Source organism: Rousettus aegyptiacus, unplaced genomic scaffold (assembly GCF_014176215.1).
Source record: "Rousettus aegyptiacus isolate mRouAeg1 unplaced genomic scaffold, mRouAeg1.p scaffold_m13_p_10, whole genome shotgun sequence".
Taxonomy (NCBI): Eukaryota; Metazoa; Chordata; class Mammalia; order Chiroptera; family Pteropodidae; genus Rousettus; species Rousettus aegyptiacus.
Window position 1 is genome coordinate 41,364,669 of NW_023416285.1, and position 19,222 is coordinate 41,383,890.

Genomic DNA, 19,222 nt, shown 5'->3' on the forward strand with positions numbered 1-19,222 from the left:
TATAAAATGGGTACACATTTTCTGTCAAAATATCTATGACCAGAGGATAGCTTCAGTGAGCTGCTTTTTTAATTTCTTGGATTCATCACATTGCATGTAGATAGCTAGTCATTTTAAATCAAAAGATCTAGCAGGCTATCTGGAACCAGATATGAATACCATCTTTTCTCAACAGCTATTTATTTATTTATTTGTTTGTTTATCTATTTATTTATTTTATCATAATTCAGAAATAATTGTACTAACGATATCTACCAAAGTTTGATTTGAGGACAAAATGTTTCAATTACTGCAATGCTCAGGACTATACTAAGGTTCTATTATTCTAGAATATACAACTTTAGTTCAGTTTTAAAGATTCCATCACCACTTGGGCTTCCCCTTCTATAGCACAGAGTTGTCTGTCATGGGAAAATAGCTGCTCGCCAACTCGTTTCCCAGCTTCCTCATACTTAGGGGCACCATTTAACCAGTTCTTGCTGATGGAATGAGTGGCTGTCATGTGCTTTGCTTTCAGGCCTTCCCAGCTCATAACCACTACCCTATCCCCCACCACCTTTCACCCCCGCACACACAGGTGGCCCTCCATGTTCTTCCCTCTTTTCGGCTAGGGGAATGGAGATGATTTGCAGGATGACCTTGGAAGCTGTGTTGATTACAGAACCTCTGTCAGCATGGGTTCCCAAAAATTGGAGGGAGAAGAGCTGCCCTGCTGAGCTGTTCACCTGCCTGGAACAGTGAGATAAACTAGAAATAAGCCTCTGTTATGTTTGAGCAGTTATATGTTCGGGTGTATATTTCATAGTATTTAGTTACCTAACGTGGGTCAAGCCCAGTTGTATCGATCGGCTCATCTGCTATTTGCCTCATGGGCCACCCTCGTTCCACAACCTCGCCATGCTTTCTAACCAGCAGACGCCTTGTCCCATTGCACGGTCGTGGAGCCAGGTCCCAGACGAGGGTGGCGATGCTTTTGCCATAATGGTTTCCAGTGGCTGAAAGCCGAAATCCGAAATCCGCATTTTCCTCCCAGTTTCCATATCCTAGCTATGTTCTTTCCAGAAAAAGGCTCTTCAGCTTTCCCCTCTCTCATCTCTGTTGCTTTCAGATGGTAGATAATCATCTCCAGCTGTACTGGCTCTCAGAGCCCTGCTGGCTTAGTTTCCTGTGCTTACAATAGGAAAACAAGCCCTTACGATTCCAACTCACTCAAAACAGGAGTTTTCAAGTACCTTTTAAAGCAGTAGAAATCTACCCCCCCCATATGAAATCTTCAACTACAACCCAATCTAGAAAAACCATTCTTAATGAAATGGGAATGGCAGTGGTGATGCTTCTTTTGACAGGTTTGGCACCACTTCTGTGGTAGAGTTCACATCTGCTACCTGGTGAGGAGTCAGACACATCACCGAGGGGCAGCGTGCATTGACTGATGCTGTCTTCTGAGCTCAGGTAGCCAGAGACACTCAGGAATAGGTCCCAGTAGATTGCTGCACTTGCATATGATCAGAAAGTCAAGTTAACTTGCTATGAGGATGAACCAAGCAATTTCCTGGGTCTTGGAATGGTATCACTCACGACTGAGGGAAGTAATGCTGCCAGAATTAGGATTTAGTGAAACATGTTCAATAATGAGAATCATAAGCAGGCTCCTTGAGGTCAATCTCTTTCCCTTCAGGTAAAACCAAATATAAGCCCTCCTCCCCACAGGTAGTGTGATATTGTATTTTTTCATTACCCCTTGTCAGCTGAGATATTCTGAGCTTTACCACAACTAGGATTTGAAAATATTCTGATTTATGTATCAGTTAAACACAGTAAGCTGGCACCACTCACAGGAGGGCAGGCAGGAGGGAGACTGAATTTCCTAACTACTGTCAGTGTCTGCCCCTAGCGTCAGACCTTGATGAAGATCTGCAAGGGTTTCTGACAACACTCCGGGTCCCGGTGGCTGGCATCACTGGCCCAAGTGGCAAGATGGAAAGTTGGGGTCCAGAAGTTCCTGTCTTCCCAGGGGCCTGGGTGTTGTTAAAAAATAACACACTGAAAATGTTTAATATGTCTGCATACACTTTTGGTTTGTTGATGTTTTAAGGTGTTTTTTATTTACAAAGTGAGATGATGCATATCAAACATAGATGATGCCGTTACAAACATATCTGATCACTCCATTTTCATGAAAAAGTATATATATATATATTACAGGAAATTCTATATAGTAAACATTAGAAATTGATATAGTAAACCTTTGCTACTTTTTTCTACACCCAAACTACTGTCATTTAAAGCTTAAATACTGTATCCCCTATAAAATAACTATTAAAATACTAGAAAAGAATTTTGCTATAAACAAGATTGGTATATTAAAAATAAACTCAGTGCATCCTTATAACAATGTCCACTATAACCAAATGCTGCCTTACCTGTCCCTAAGATCTGCGTTATTTAGTGTTAAAATTTTTAAAACTATTATCACAGGTTAAAGTAGCTGTAAAAATACAGCATTTCAACATTATTTACTGTTATGAAGAATGCCCCTCTAAGGTAGAGGAGAATAAGTATAGACATTGTATGGACTTGTGGCCCTGGGATCCTTATTTTAAATGGAGAGCAGGAGCAACTGTTGGAGGTTATGAAGAGAGTGGGAAAGGCATCCAAAAGACTGTTCTTTTCAGGTCATTTCAGAGGCTGTGGCTGCTCTTTCTGTTCTTCAGCTTGAAGACGTGTCAGGACATAAAGGATGACTTGGTAGCAGAAAATATATTGATCCTGTGGAAGAGAGAGTGAGAGCAAGAGCGAGAGAGCGAGAGAAGAGGATATTTTATAAATACAGCCTTTAACACTTATTTGAAATGACGTTTGAATAATTTTGAAAATATGGTAAATTTTTTAATAATGTTGAATGTGAGACACAGGATATAGAATTGTGCAATGTCATAGAAGTTATTTAAAAAAGAAAGCACATTGACAGAATGAGAAGGGGAAAAAGCCTTCGGGGAGTGGGGGAGTAGACAGAAAATCCCAGAGTACCAACTGCAGTTGTGTCTGATTCATGGGCCACTTCTATTTTTTTTGTGATTTGTTTTTATAATAGAAAAATAAACTTTCTACAGAATTTCTCCTAGAGTTATTGAACTCATCTTATTTTGAAATGTCAAGAAGTAAATACCCAAGACGCTACACAAAATTATTTTCTTGAAATATTTTGGAATGAAAGAATATGGAAATCAGTTTTTTGAAAATTAACTTTTTTTGGGGGGGTGTAATTATAGTCTATTAAGTTGATGGTGCAGGGATCTGAGTTATGTTGTTATTTGACAAAGAATTAATGAATCTGAAAATAAGTAGAACAATTCACAATATGCTAAATGGAAAGTAATGAAAGGATAACTACTGTTGAATCTCATTGAAAATAGTTGCATGTGTGAGTGCATGCACACCTGTGCACAGGTGCTTAGACAAGAGAAAGCAAGAATGATGCCCAAAAGGTTAACAACTCTGAAGTGTAGGAATACAAGTAACTCTTTTATCTACTTTTTGCTCACCTGTATTTCAACTTTTCCACATCTTCGACATAATTATCCTTAATATTCTCTCACACTACAGACAATCCGTTAGCAAAGCCTCTTCTCCCTATATCTACGTCCACCATTCCAGTCCGGGGCAATACTGCTTGCCACTTAGCTGACCTCCCCGCTCCTAATGTTGCAGCCTCCTCCCCAAATCAGATCTCGTTTTAACACAGTAACCAGAGTGGTCCTTTAAGATGTGAGTCAGATCATGTCACTCCATACTGACAATCCCGTGGTGGCTCCATTTCACTCAGTGGAAAGCCCGAGCCCTGCTCACTCACCCTGTCACATGTCCTATCCCAACCCCTCTCCCTCCCTCACCCTCACCACACTAGTGGTGACCATCCTTAAACACACAGGACTCACTACCATCTTGGACTTCTGCGAAGGTGGTTCTGTCTGCCTGAAAGGCTCTTACTCCCAGTTATCAACGTGACCCCCTCCTTCACCTCCTCCGAATCTTTGCTTGGGTGTTACTTTTCAGTGGAGCCACCTATTTAAAATAGCACCTCAACATGCCAGGATTCATCCTCCTTAACCTACCCTACATTTCCCCGCTCTAAAGCACTCATCCCTTTCAAATATCCTATACAATTTACTTATTTAATGTGTTTATTATTCGCTCTCCTCACCGTCTCCCCACTACATCTTTGTTATCTCAGCAGGATCTTCACTGTCATTCACCGATGTGCTCTCAGCACCTGTGAGAGAGTGTGGTGCAGAGCAGGCCCTCCATAGGTACCTGCTGAACAAACGAACTTCCTGGGCCTAAGGAACTATGTCTGCAGATCAAGACACTTTCTTTAAAAAATCGGACTGTAAATCAGTGTAACATTTAGGATACTTAATTTGAATTAACAAGGGAGTGAAGAGAATGAAGGGAAAGTAGGCAAATTTTAATTTCAAAGATAGTAAACTTTTTAACGAAAGCTCTCAAATAAGCATTTTATTCCTATCCACGATTGCAGACATTTACGAAACCATAATGTTTGAGTTTGCCTTTAAAAAATAACACATAAACAAATAAAAAAGAACATAAAGCAGTGATAGAGACAGTGCAAAATAGGTCAGGGAAGGGCAGGAAGAACTTTTAATAATTAAAATGTAATGTGAAAAAAAGGGTGGAATAAAAGGCCCTTGTTATTTCTACTTAAGATGTCATGTGATAATATTTTACAATGTTCTGTGGGTCAATGTATCCATGTGTATATGTTCATATAATATACATATATACAATACATTCTCTTTCCCACATATATACATACACAGATAATTATTTAAAGTTTATTTTAGAGCAATTCTAATAAGCCACTCTGTGCAGTTTTTTCAATCATGTGTGAACCTGCTTTCTTCACAAAATAAGGGAGAGAGCAAGGAATACTTCCTTACTCATTGTCGTGCTGGAGGAGTAACTCTCACTCTGAAAAGGATTTAAGAAATTTTCCTCCATTTCGCCATCATCCTTTGTTGTGCCCAGTTAATTACTCAGGCTCATATTATTGGGGGAACTCTTGAAAATACTGTTTGCATCTCCTGAGCCTAAAGGGCCATTCATGTGATGTGATCCCACTCCTCCTAATCTACCTATGGGTCTATCTGACCCAGGGCCCATTGGAAAATTAGGTCTGTTAGGTTCATGAGGTACTGCATTCATTAAAGTATACATGCTGTCTCCACAGTTGGTTGAACCTGCTAGATGAGGCATAATGGGTGTTCCTGGTGGTCCTCCACCTCCTGGAGGACCTACGTAATTCCCAAGAGATGCTGAGGAGTATGGTATTGAATTGGCATTTGTTCGGTTTGGCCAAGGTCTACCACCACCTGGACCCATGTTTATCCCAGGCATCCCAGGGCCACCTAAGGCATTCAGGGGGGTCTCATTGTACCTCCATAGTTCTATGGTCCTAAGGGGACCATTCCTCTTGGAGGAGTCATTCTCTGCATTGGTCCACCCATATTTGGATGCCCCTGTTGTTGAGGTGGGCCAATCCACTGGGAAGAGTTATGGGTGGCACTTGCTTTGACCTCAAGATAACCTGCATATTGCAGTCCTAATCTTATCCCCCAAATTTGTCACAAAATATCTCACTTTTATCATTATTTTCTCATTGCTCTAGTATATTGACAGTCTCTGGAAATAAATGACATCATTCTATTTATAGCCTTGTTTTTAGTACTGGTATTTCTATTTACAAAATTTAATAATTCTTGTTCACTGAAAATGTCAAATCCTAGAAAATGTGGCATTCCTATGCATGATGTTAACATCATCCTCAAACAGCTGTTAGCCGAAGATTTGCTGAATCTGATTTATGTATACATTTCTGTGACATTAGGATTAGAGACAAGTTTCGTTTAGAAATAACTCCAAGAACAATTTTTATATTTTATTTCCACATTGAAAACCAGTCAGATTTGTTTCAACCTCAAAGAGCATGTTTACATAAAATTAACGCTGGCAGCAAGCTGCACTTTTTTTTTCCTAAACAGGAAATGGTTTAAAATGAAAAGGCAACATTTAAAAAAGAGCCTAGAAATATTTTTATCTTTTTTCGGCATTAGTCCTCACGCTTAAAAAAAGAGTCCCTCACTATCATAAATCTTTGGGAACCCTCGAAAGAGAAATGGTTTAACCTGAACTTTTAAAGTATCAGAATCGTCATGAAAATCGTCATTAGAAGACAGACACTCAGCCATAACACACTAACCAAGACTCACCTCTGTCTGGACCATTCCATGTCTTTGTAGCCTCATGCAGCGAACTAAATCAGAGATGTCAAACTGCCAAAGGAAGAGTCTATATGTTAGATAAAAAGGGAAACTGAATATGAACCCCAAAGATTCACAGAGCAGTGTCTTATGTAGATTTCTGTACCTTCATTCTCATTCCCTTCTAGCAATCTTGAGAAGTTATTCTGGATAGAATAAGTTGGTGAATCGACTTTGCCATCATTTGAAAATTTTATTTATGATCTTTAAAGAATTAGGGAAGTTTATTCTATTTGAAAATTCCCTACAGAAACTCTTATCTCTCTAAAACTTAACTAGTTTCTAACACCACCATTTTAAAAAAACAAGGCAAACTAAATTTTTAGAAGTCCTGACCTTTTTATTCCCACTGATATTTAATAGTTTGAAACAATGGAGATATGATAGAGTATGAAGTGCAAGGTAAAACTGATTTTTACTAAAATTCTTTAAAATACAATGGTTTTAATTACATATTATGTATAGTAAGATATCCTAACATTTTAAGTAAGGTTTACACTAATTGAGGGTTTTTTTCTTTTTTTTTTAGGCGAGGCAACTCTTGGTTGACCTCACAGATTGCAAGCACCTTGTCAGCTTACAATCCTTTTTTTAAAAAAATTTTTATGCCTACAGCACCTGGTCTTCCTAGGTGGTCTCCCATCCAAGTACAAAGCAGGCCCGACCCTGCTTAGCTTCTGAGATCAGACAGGATCAGGCTTATTCAGGGTGGCTAATTGAGGTTTTAAAAGTAAGATTATATTCTTATTAGCTTTGGTTATTCAGTAATAATTTTTAAATCTGGAATAATTTTTTAGAGAGAGACTAGCATCAATTTATTTAACAAAATATACATTTCCCATTTATAGGTAACTATCAAAAAATGTGTAAGCTTATTCATTCAAAAATATGCTTTCTTTTTTTGCTTCAATATTTCTATCCCTAAAAGTGTGCTAACAACACTGACTTTATCTTATACAAGCCAAAAGGCTAAAGAGTAAAATGCAATACTATACAAAGGGCTTTTGAGCACATGGTTTAAAAACACCAGTACAACAAACAAATTTGAAGTATTATTTCTTCTGGATTATGGTCTATGCAGTTTTGAACAATGTTTACTAAAATACAATTCTATACAGTAAGGAAATTAAGGTACTCATACAAACATGAATAAAATATCCCAAGATCACAACACATTATTAAAGAATTTGATTCCGTCATTATTGCCGGCAGAATGCTTGCTTAGCCTCTATCTTGTACTCACTTCAAGATCTTGACCGATTAATCCTAGAACGACATCTATGCATATCAGGGTTCCTGAACGTCCGATGCCAGCGCTGCAGTGTGTGATAATTGGGCCTGATTTGTGAATGTGTCTCATGTAAGAGATAAAAGTGAGCAAGTCATCTGGTTGAGAAGGTGTGTCGTGGTCTGGCCAGGCAGTGAAATTCAGATGAGAAATATGTCGCATCTCTCCTGTCTGAAATTGTACAATAGAATAAGAATATAAAGGCATGTTACAGTTTCCACATGTAATTAGTTCTTATCATTATTTTGTCACTTAAAAATTTGGCTTTTCCATTGGATCAAATCAAAGGAAAAGTAAGAGAGACAAGACTCCATCAAACAACACATGAGGGTCTTTATGAAGGAAGCTACTAGATCCACATTTTAGATATTGGTAAAAATTACTTTTTGGAAACCCTAAAAGCCAATTACATTTTGATACGAATAAACACCTTGTTTAAATGACCCTGTTTCAAATTTACCCCAGATAAAAGCCAGAGTTATTGCAATGGCTTAAAAGCCCTTCATAATCTGGCCCAAGCCACCTCTCAGACCTAACCTTCACTTGGTCACTTTGCTCCAGCCAGAGAGGTCTCTGTGGTTCTTAAAAAAATAACAGCGAAAAACTAGGCACAGTTCAGTCTAAGGGTCTTGGCACTTTCTAGTGGAAGTGCTTCACCTCCAGATATCTCTGTGGCTCACTGAACTCCTTCATGGTTTTTTTCTGCAGCACCAGTATCTTCTAATTAGAAAGAAAGCTCTCTGAAGTCAGGAATCTCTTTCTGTTTGTGTTGTTGACTACTGAACCCCTAGACTCCATAAGAGGGCTTGAGCTCTATAAATGTGTTGATGAGATAAATATCATTTAGGAATACTGAACAATAAGTAATGTAGGCTGGTATAAATGAATAAGGAGGTATAAATTTTAATTCTCTGTAAAACAAAAATTCAAAAATCATGAAGGAAATTCTCAGGCTATGTTTACATGCCACCAACAGAACTGAGTCAATATGCTAATATGCTTTGTTTTTGTGAAAGCAACATTTCTCTGTTTAAGAAAGCTAAAACTCTAACAGAAAATGTATTACTCACACCTAGCTAGTATTACTGGACAGAGGAGTGAAACGGAATGTGGAGGTGAGGAAACAGTAGCAGCTTTACTTAAGGTATATACCATTTATCTAATTCAAGCTGAATTTATTCTGTGGTTAGGTGGCTGTGGTAGGAATTACTTGCATGGCAAATGATTATGCTATAATTGTCTATGTATTACCAAAGATGTTGTCTTTATGGAGGAATATCTTCTATCTAAAGATTAAAAAAAAAAAAGTTTTATTGAGTCTACTTAGAGGTTTGTTTTTTTTTCAAAAAAATGTGTCTCTAGCACATAGTTTCTGAGCCACACTATGGTATCACTAAGCAAAGGGTAGTGAATGATCACATTAAAAATCCTGTATTTTCATTTTCACTTTAATACAGTGCATACTGGCAGAATTCATGAAGAGGGTCACGTCTATGTTTATATTAGATAAAAATAATAGGTGTCATTAGTTTCATTGAAATGAGAACCAAAGAAGTCACTGTCTGTTATTTAGAAATATATTGATGCGATCATGGAAAGAGTCCAGGCCTGCATTCCAACTGAGAGATAAGCCTTAGTAAATGGAAAAACTTAATTCACTTACTTGAATATCTTCTAGGGTCATTGCCCTTACTACAAAGCCCTTTAGCTGTTGCATTCTCACGAGAGCCAGCCGAAGCCTGTTGCTGACCATCGTCGTTTTGCCTAGGATGTTAGGCCAATAGCGCTGGCATTTTATTTTTTCCCCTTCTACTTCTTGGGTCATCATGGCTATCACTGTGGATTTTTGTTCCCAAATCATCTGCCAGAAATCTCCAACAGTCGTAGGGAGAGGTCCTTGGCAGGCAATATAAATGAATTCTTCTTTCCCCACTGGTATCTTAATGAAGCTGGCATTGATATATCCACCTTCATCTCCAAGAGGCACTCTTGTGGCATCATCTGCAAATTTCCCACCACAAAACAGAGCCATCTATATCATGCATTTTAAAACAAGAGCTTTATAAACAGGGCGAGTCAAAGATTATGAGAAATTCCTCACAACCACAGATGAAATCACACATTTTAATAAAGGAATATTTTCAAATTGCAGTAGTCATTTTTTATTTACTCATTTCACTCATGTTACAAGTATATCTATGATGTTAACTCAGTGAATTTCTGACAGAAAATTCAATATTTATTATTTATATAGATTTGAAGAAATTAAAGTTAATAAATTAATAAATGCAGTTAGAAGTTCTTATTAAGTAACTAGAGGACCAAATACAACTTTGCTACGTCTTTCTCCTTATTGTAGTGATGACAATAATAATGAACGGCAGTTTCAAAATATTATTTCATAAAACAAAAATTTATAAGTATTACATTAAAACTATTAAAATACTTATTAGAAATATAATTGGTATAACTAACTCTTGCTTATTTAAGTTATATTCTTTTTAATAAGCAGCCAAAATAATAAACTAACATGATAAGTAAAAAGGTAGCTCATTTTATTCTTTAGGCATCAGGCTCTTCTCTTTGTCTAATTGTAATTTCATATAGTCAAAATATAAATTTTCAAGGCAGGCTGCCCCAGTGAAGAGTATTTATAAGCCATCTTATCTAAGAGAATTTGTACGTACTTATATAGTAGGAGTCGTTCCTATTTCACATATTTATAAACTTAACTGGCAATTTCTGCGATGACCAAACCATGACTTTGTAATGGGCTCCATTCCTCCATCGGTTGCCCTCCTATCACTTGACTTCTGTCTCTTAATTCACAAAAGCAAACCCGCTTAGTCATTTCGACGTTATGGCTTTTTGGCTTCTCTTATTTTGATTTTGGGATAACTAGTCTGGCCATATTTTTTGGCCCGAAATAATTCCCACCTGCTTTATGCCAAACCACCATCTATTTCATTAAAAACATGCTAAGATTCACTTATTACAAGAAGTTTTCCAAAATAAATTTTGTGTCTTCACTTTGATTGAAAAAATGCAATTATATCATTGTTTATTACATCATTTGTCACTATCGGTTCTGTTATTTATCTTTGAATTTATGACTTCCTGTCAAAGATAGGGTCAGTGTGTGATATGGTGTAATCCAATGTGCTAATATATATATATATATATATATACACACACACACACACACACACACACACACATATATATATGTATGTATATATATATATATAGGTGCTTCTAATTTCTCTAAGAAGTTTTTAGACATTAATATTTGGCTATATGTATAACTCATGTAATTATAAAAAATCATGTCGATTGGTGAAATGAGTAAAACATGGATAAAATGAATTGCTTTTTTTTCCTCCTGGTACCTGAAACCATTTAACTATATTGCAACTAGTAGTACCATTATAGTCATATGCACTGTTGTTATGTACCATAGACATTTCTCTAAACTTACAATGAGTGGAATAAACATGTTAGTTGTGACATATGAACTAAGAAATTAGTCATCAAGAAGACAATTCATATTTTAAAAGAGACTTTTAAATTACTGATTTATTTCTAATATTGTGCTAGCAAAAATTCATGCATGTCTGAAGAATTACTTTAGATTCTCCTGATTGATTTTCAAAGTAGATAGATATTTTCAAAGGAATTCATATTGTATATCTAATTTTGTTACTGATGTAAATCTTTGAATGTGTATTTGAATACCTGCTTATGTGAGAGACAGGGTAATTAGCATAAGTTTTAAATCAGTTCAAATGATATATGTTAGATTTGAAACCAAATTGGAACTTACAGGGAAGTATATTTTTATATCGGTTTTTCCTTCTGTTTTCCTTAGTTTGTCCAATTAGGCACTGATCCAAAGGTTTTAAATCTTGAAGATTCTGTAAGTAAAAATGGAAATACATTTAAATTTGTTGAGATAAGTAGCAGTTCCATAATAATTGCGAATGTGCAAGGTGCAAAATTGTCTACTGATCAGGGAAGACGTTGAATGTTAAGAAAGAGATATGTCTTGTCAAGATAAATTAGCCTAAAATCCCAATATTAATTTGATATACCAATTGTTAAAATACATTGTTGCAAATATTTTAACATGTTATAGTCAACTAACTTTGTGAGGTAGCAATTCGTACCTTAATTTCAAGTTCAGTTTAAAGATGTCTATAATTATATTTTAGAAAAAAGTACAACGTATAAAACCAACTTTGGCTTAAAGTAATGAGCTAGAACAGAATTTCTTGACGACATTGTCTGGGGGGTCATAAAATAGTCTATGTGGTAGAGTTGTAGTCAGACATTCTTATGTTCTAAAGTCAACTCTTTCTCACTTTTCAGTCCATCCATCCACCCATCCACCCATCCACCCATCCACCCATCCACCCATCCACCCATCCACCCATCCATCCATCCATCCATCCATCCATCCATCCATCCATCCATCCATCCATTCATAGGTCCACTCAACGAATATGTACTGAAAATGCCTATTATATGCAAAGCACTGTAATAAGTGCTAGGAATACAAGTGGTGGGAAAAAAGATGTGATCTTTTTTCTCCTAGAAGTTACAGTCTATTGGGGGAAAGAGGCAGGAAAAAATTAAACAAACAAATATTATGCTGTATGCTTTGAGGTAATTAAAAAACACGTGATAGAGAGAAATAAAGATTTATGTTATAAAGGGTTGTGATGGAAGATCTCTGAGATGGTGATATTTAAATTTAAGACCTTAAGGAAGAAATCACTTCTGCAAAAATGGAGAAAAGTATACTTTAACGATTGTGACCTTGTTTCCACATCTATATAATGAGATTTCTAATATTCTGAGCATTAAATATAAAGCATCTAGTATATTACAGAAGCTCTTAATAGAAGTTAGCTTCTTTCACTTCGATGGCTACAAAAAGCTCAGAAAGTGGGCAAGCAGATGGTTTGAAGGAAATGGACAAGGTAAACCCCAAAACCACAGTGGTGCCACATTTCTCTTTTGCTTTGTGATAAATATGGATGATGCCAGCAAGGCATAGCAGCAAGGGCTCTGAACTATGGTTGCTTTTAACTGGCTGGGGGTTGGGGGTACATTCTTGAAGCTGTATTAAAGTAGAAACTGTTGCTAATGATGAACCACCTCTACAGTATATTAATTATGAAGTTTAGTGAATCGTTGGAATTGATACTTGACCTAAAAAAAATTATTTTTAAATATGAGGCAGGACGGATGATTATCACGCTCTAAAGTAGCTACAGAGATCCCTTTCAATTGATACTATGTATTAGGATCCTAATTAGAAAAAATAATTTACTGCTAGATATGACAAGATAGTGCTTTTATAGTTGTAAATAAAGTAATAAATAGACATTTTCAAAATTTTCAAAATTTCTCCTAACCTTGCATAAACTATTATTTGGGAAAGAACCATTGGCAGAAGCTGCTTACCTCCAACTCCTTAGAAGGAATTCCTTGATCCAGTAAACCCCGCAACATTCGAATGACTGATTTCAACTTGGTACCAGTGTATTTACCAGAAGGAAGCACTTTGACGATGGGGAGTGCAGCAAGCTCCTCATTTGTCAGAAGGGGATGATCTAACAAGAAGACAGCAGTTGATTAAAAAAAAAATCTCCCCCCACCCCGAAAGTGATTTAGCTATTAAGGGGAGTAATTTGAACCTATTCTCACCTCATCTGTTTTTAAAACAGTGAGTCATTAGAGTTAATAAGGCAATAGAATTGAAAGGCAGGCAGATAAGTATAATCAATACAGGAAGATCTTGGCCACAGCAAAGCCCTGTACTCAACTTTCAAGGAAACACCTCCGTGTCTGTTCAGAAATCCTTCAGGCTCTTGGCTTTCATTTACTTACAGTTTCTAAAAGAGTTTAAATTGTTTCTTTTTGTTTCTCTTGACTTGAATGGCACTGTTTTCTTGATGAAAATGTATCTGATTTTACTATTACTTTGCATTTAAACTAGCTTCCAAGTACATAGGGAAAAGATGAAGGGAGATGCTTCAAAAATTCCTTACAATGGGAGAATGCACTGGAAATACCGATCTCTCCCCTGGACACCCACCTTTGGTGCTCAGTGCCAGTATCTCTGGCATTTGATAGTTTTCTCTATGCAAATGAAACTCTTGGGGTCTTCAGGAGGTTATCAGACAAGTCATATTAGTGTTTTAGAAGATATACGTGTCTAATTTAATATCTGCTTATAACAGAAAGCAACTTTATCCTGGACAAAAGTAGGAGAGATATCTTGTTATAGTCTGCAGAAATGTAGCTTTAATTATATCAGTCAGTTGATTAAAGTATTTTGATAATGTAGCTACTACTTAGGCAAAAATAATGTTAGGCCCTGTGGGAGATACAAAGCTGTACAAGGTACCTCAAGAAGCTTAACATCTGGCTGGGGCAAAAGCTAGTTGTGAGTGCAAAATTTACTCATATAAAATAACTGTAAATTTTTTCACAGCCCAGTGTGAATGTGACAAGAGCTTGGAGACTAGACAGAGATGAGCCTGGACGACAGCGGTTGACAAGAGCGTTGTCACAGATAACAGTCTATCTAAATCCAAAAAGTGTAATTCCACATCTTTAATTTCTTTTAATAATGAAGACTTCAAATTACAAAACCATGTTCTTTCATTGCATAGGTTTAATGTTTCCTTATATGGAAAAGAGAAATGAAATACTGGATAGGACTTCATTTTACCACTGGCTCAGTTATAAAATGAGAGAGGCAATCACAGGGTGGACAGACTGATTGATTCTTGGTCTTAAAAAAATAAGGTTGACATTCAAAGGTAAAAGTTTTCTGTCTTTTGAACTATTCTGTCCATTTTTCTATAATAAAATGGGTGCTTTGACTTCTCATTCCAGAAGAGAATTTGTAACTTTGCATTTCCATTTAAAGTATTTATATGTTTATTTGCCATGTTTTATCCAAGCCACTGAGAATTTTAGCCTACAACTGTGCAAACATCTGGTTAGATAAATGGATGTTGCTTTTTGTCTATGTGATTTAACTTTACGTATAGAGCCATATGCTGAAATAACATATCCATATATTCTGAAAATTATAATTTTTAACACTATTTTCTCTATCCATTGTTTTTGATGAAAAAAATTGCTAATAAAATTCTTGCCTTTAATGGAATCTTCGTGGTTTGTTGTCTCTACTGGCAATTCATCGCTTCCCCATGTTATTTCACAATCATCAGTCTTCCTTTCTTGTGACGTTTGAGTTAAGCTATGAAAACAAAATACATTTGTAATATTTTCTTCAGTTTTATCTTAAAGTAATTTTGAGTATATGTCATTGAACCACTTATTTCCTCTACAATTATTACGATATCTTAAAATAGATGATTTGATTAAAAAACCTCCCAAATAGACAATTCTTAACATTTATTGGCAGATGTAAATTAAACTCAGGTCTGGAATTGTTTGATATAGTTTAAAATTTATCTTCAAACAAATCCCAAGTCCTTGAACGTTAGACTGGAGGAGTCCTCTTGGGGATGAAGAAGCTGGTGGTTTGTTAACACCTTTCAACATAGTTACAATTGTTTCAGCAAAGCTGTTTCTTTTCTTTTCTTTTTTATCTATCTATCTATCTATCTATCTATCTATCTATCTATCTATCAATCATCTAATTTATTTAAACGACTGCCTCCTATTGTACTGAACAGATGGATTTATTCACAGAAGACCCTATTGATGAACATCAGTCTTTTGCTACATTTGGGGGCTAGATGGACACTCCTTTATCTGGGCACTCCCTTAATGTAATAAAACCTAGTACAAGTTCTCATTATTCTAGGGGTACCAGGTGTCATCTCCCTGGTAAGGTAGATGGCAAGAAAAGAGTAATGAGGTAGGAGAATAATGTTTAGTGCAAGGGTGAGATGAAAAAGGATAATGTAAAAGTCTGAACTCTTTTCACTTTCTGATATTCAGGGAAACAAAACAGAGTACATTTGTCCAATGCTCCCAAAGAGTCAATAACAGGGTAACTATGCTGCATTTACGGTAGATGTTTTCCTCTGCTTTAACTAAATGTGGGGCACGATTAGCACTTAATCTGCATGCATGAGGTTTTTTGTCTTCTAGTAAGTACACTTTTGTCTGTAAGGATATATTTTGGAGATCCTTCCATTAGGCATTCTCTTCCTTCTCATTCTTTTGAACAGCTGCTTAGGATTTCATTGTATGAGTACACCTCAATTTATTTTGTATCTATTATGGTTTTTTACTATTATAAACAATGTTGTAATGAATATTCTTGTAGAAATGTCTTTGCACACATATGGTAGTGGGACTAGTTCTTAGAAATAAAATTGCTAGGTCAAAGGGTATGTACCAAAGTTCTCTGAGTCTATGACATCCATCATTGTAAGATACATTATGATTTTATTTACATTAAGAAAGAAATAATATTGATAATTTTAAGACCCTTCATGATTTCAGGGATGTTAATTAAAAAAATAAGTATATCCAAGAATTAGTAACACGCAAATAAAATTTATGTTAATAATGTTTCCAATTGCCACCTGAAGAAATTATACCAATTTACCCTTCTTCCTCCCTCTTCTATTCCTGCCGAACGGGGTAGAGCCAGTATCTTTACAATTACTGGCAGCTGACCCAGATATTTGTTAATCTTTTAAATATAAAATGGTATGCATTTCTATATTAATATGTACCCCCTTGCCTAACTTCAGTTAGTAAAAAATTCACTGTTAATAGGAAAATGCAAATAGCTCCCTTTGGCTGTTTGGTTATCATATAATTTGAAGTAAAATTTATGTTCGACCACTTAGTTGGTCAACAATATATAACTTTTCTTGATCCACTGTTTTAGTATTATGAAAAAATCTTATTTCATATTAAAAGCTGTTTTAAAAAACTTAGTGGTTTGAAAATGTTTTTTCTTTGATTTTTTTATTAAAGAAAAACATTTGTAAAGTATAGAAAAATAGAGAAAGAGAAAAATAAGTTACCTATACTCCTACCAGGAGAAGATAATCACTATGACTATTGTTGACACATTTCCTTTTAGACTTCTCTTCTATTTTTTCCCATGCTGAAAGGAATATTGCTTTTTTGAAGCAACGTTATAACAAACACACTGTCACGTGTCACTAGATCCTCCTTATAACAATATTTTAAAAACATTCTTAATATTCAGTCATTGTTCATAATTTACTCAACAATTCTCCTTTTTTTTTGGAAAAGAACAAATTAATTTAAAAATCAACATCTAAATGGAAATCTTCAGAGCACTTCTTAAAAGTGAATAGAATTGTTAAATACTTTAAAAATGATTTTCTTACCTTTCACTTTTTACTTTTTCTTCACAATATTCTTCACAGCCATTCATTTTGGTAGACTATAATAAAGAGAAATAAGAGAAATCAAAATCAAAGTAACCCATTTATAAAGAAAAAATCAAACTGCCTCATAGTGTTTAATTTTCTCCTGTGAATTATTTCCTATATATACTGTTATTATTGATCTTCATATTACAAATATACATATGACATTCAGTTAACACATACCAAACTGTGGCTGAGGCCTCTTTGGAGGCTCAAGAGTTTTTGTTGGTTTTGCTTATTCATGACCTCAATTTTAAAATCTGAAAAATGGGCTCACCCCCAAAATCTTGATAATTTCCAATGTGTTAAATTATCCTGCCCTTTTATTGTTAAAGAGAGGGGTCTCTCCATAGGAAGCATAGATCAATCAGCTCATACTTTCTTTAACTGAGCAAATACTTCAGAAGCAGTTTGATACAATTAGAAGGAGACGCATTCTTACATGGATAATAAATCTTACATTTTAATCTTTATTGGGACAATTTATCTCAATAAATGGGAAATTCCTTTCAAGACCCTGAATTATCTGGCCTTTGTTTACCATCCATCTGGTTCTACTCTCCCCTTCATGTACTAGGTTTCAATCCCACAGGTCTTTCTTTTAGTTGTTCAAAACTGCTCATCTCTTTTCACCACGAAGCTCTGCCAATGGAAGGTACTTTTTCTTTATTCTAGATAAGTGTCTTTTCCTTCTGAGACTATTCCTTAAATACCAGACTTGAGTAGGTCTCCTTGGTCTCTCTTTCGGAGCAATTTTTTTTTTTTTTAACTTCATAAACCATATTACAACTAGCATTTGCATGTTTATCTGTGTGTTCACTTGATCATTCTCTTTTCCTTTCCATTAGATTGTAAGCTCCATAAGGGCAGGAATCCTGTCTGCTTACCATTATGTGCCCATACATACTTATGCTTAAGCCAAAGAAGGTTGTCTCATTTGTTTGATAAAAATATAAAAAAACTTTAATATGACCTTTCAGTTATAGACTTTGTAGAGTTAAAAAGTACCTATAATTAAATTATCCTGATATCAACTTCAGCTTATTTGAGAGAAATGCAGAACTTCTATGGAGGAAGAAAAAAAAATAGGTTGTTTTTATCCATTGACAACTAAAAAGAAGCTTCATAGACCTTATCTGTTTTTAGAAGTTGATAATTTTTGTCTAGGTTAAATTTTTTCTCCAAGTAAAGCCATTTGGAATTTTGATTTCCCATCATAATCCTGGTTTAAGAATTTACTATGTGTTCAATGATTTCAAAAAGTATAAAGCCTTTTATAAGAGTCAAGTACTATTATTCACATTAAAATGGTGAGATAGAGCCCAATGGGGGAAAAAACAACTACAGTGATAGTTGTATTAACCAATTTCCCGCTATTTCTGCAATGTTCACCTGTGTATGGAGTGAGATTGGGTTAAGGAGACTGACCTTCAGTCTCTCCTCTCATTTTGGATTGTAGGCTCTTTGGAAGAGGAGACAGCTGTAATATAGTCTCAAGGAAAAGATTTAAGATTTTTATGGTTAGTCCATCTGAAAGTTAGTCTGCTCAAAGAATCCAGATCCAGCAACTTGGAACAGTAGCAGAGACATCTATCACCTACATCCAGGACCAGCTGCATAATTTACAGTGCCCAGTGCCAAATAAAATTATGGTCTCTCTTGTTAAAAATTATTTAAAATTTTAAGATGATGATGGCACAGCCTTAATTTATAGATATGTGTGAAGCTCTTCTAGGCATTGGCCTGGATTCTACAGTCAAGCATGATCATCTTATAGGTGACGGGAAGCCACTAAAAGTTTCGAATTTTTTTTTTTATTAAAAATTAAAAACATTTAAAAATAATAACCAGAGTTAGAAATAACAATAACACCATGTCTTGGATGACATGCCTTTCTTCTCTTCATTACAGCTCCTTTGACTTCATGAAAAAGTGTTTCTACCTCTCAGGAAAGTTATCTGCCTAGAGATGTAGAAAGACCAAATTCCTTGGCATGGGATAAGCCACTTCATGAACTCATTACCGCCTATCTCTTCATTCCTAATTTCAATACACCATGTAATATCAAACCTTCAATGATTTAGTGCCCTGAATGTTCCAGGCTGACCCAGACCTTCATGCCTTTGCCAAGCAGTTCCTCAGTACAGAATGCTCTTTCCCATCTTATCTCACTTACTGAGTATTTC

At 35.6% G+C, this 19,222-nt stretch overlaps 1 protein-coding gene and 1 pseudogene across 12 annotated transcripts in view; both read right to left on the bottom strand.

Moving 5' to 3' along the window:
• Nucleotides 1–2,052: 2,052 nt before the first annotated feature.
• The window catches only part of PTPN13 (protein tyrosine phosphatase non-receptor type 13), a 167,612-nt gene continuing 150,442 nt past the window's right edge, over nucleotides 2,053–19,222 (bottom strand). For all 12 annotated transcript variants that reach the window (XM_036227741.1, XM_036227737.1, XM_036227732.1 and 9 more), the window contains 8 exons: nucleotides 16,995–17,050; nucleotides 14,805–14,908; nucleotides 13,099–13,247; nucleotides 11,453–11,543; nucleotides 9,293–9,630; nucleotides 7,585–7,800; nucleotides 6,291–6,353; nucleotides 2,053–2,769 (listed from right to left, as the gene is read on the bottom strand). In XM_036227741.1, coding sequence (XP_036083634.1) covers nucleotides 2,677–2,769; nucleotides 6,291–6,353; nucleotides 7,585–7,800; nucleotides 9,293–9,630; nucleotides 11,453–11,543; nucleotides 13,099–13,247; nucleotides 14,805–14,908; nucleotides 16,995–17,050 — 1,110 coding nt within the window. In that variant the 3' untranslated portion in view covers nucleotides 2,053–2,676. The remainder of the gene's footprint in view (nucleotides 2,770–6,290; nucleotides 6,354–7,584; nucleotides 7,801–9,292; nucleotides 9,631–11,452; nucleotides 11,544–13,098; nucleotides 13,248–14,804; nucleotides 14,909–16,994; nucleotides 17,051–19,222) is intronic.
• LOC107518914 lies at nucleotides 4,116–5,642 on the bottom strand (annotated as a pseudogene).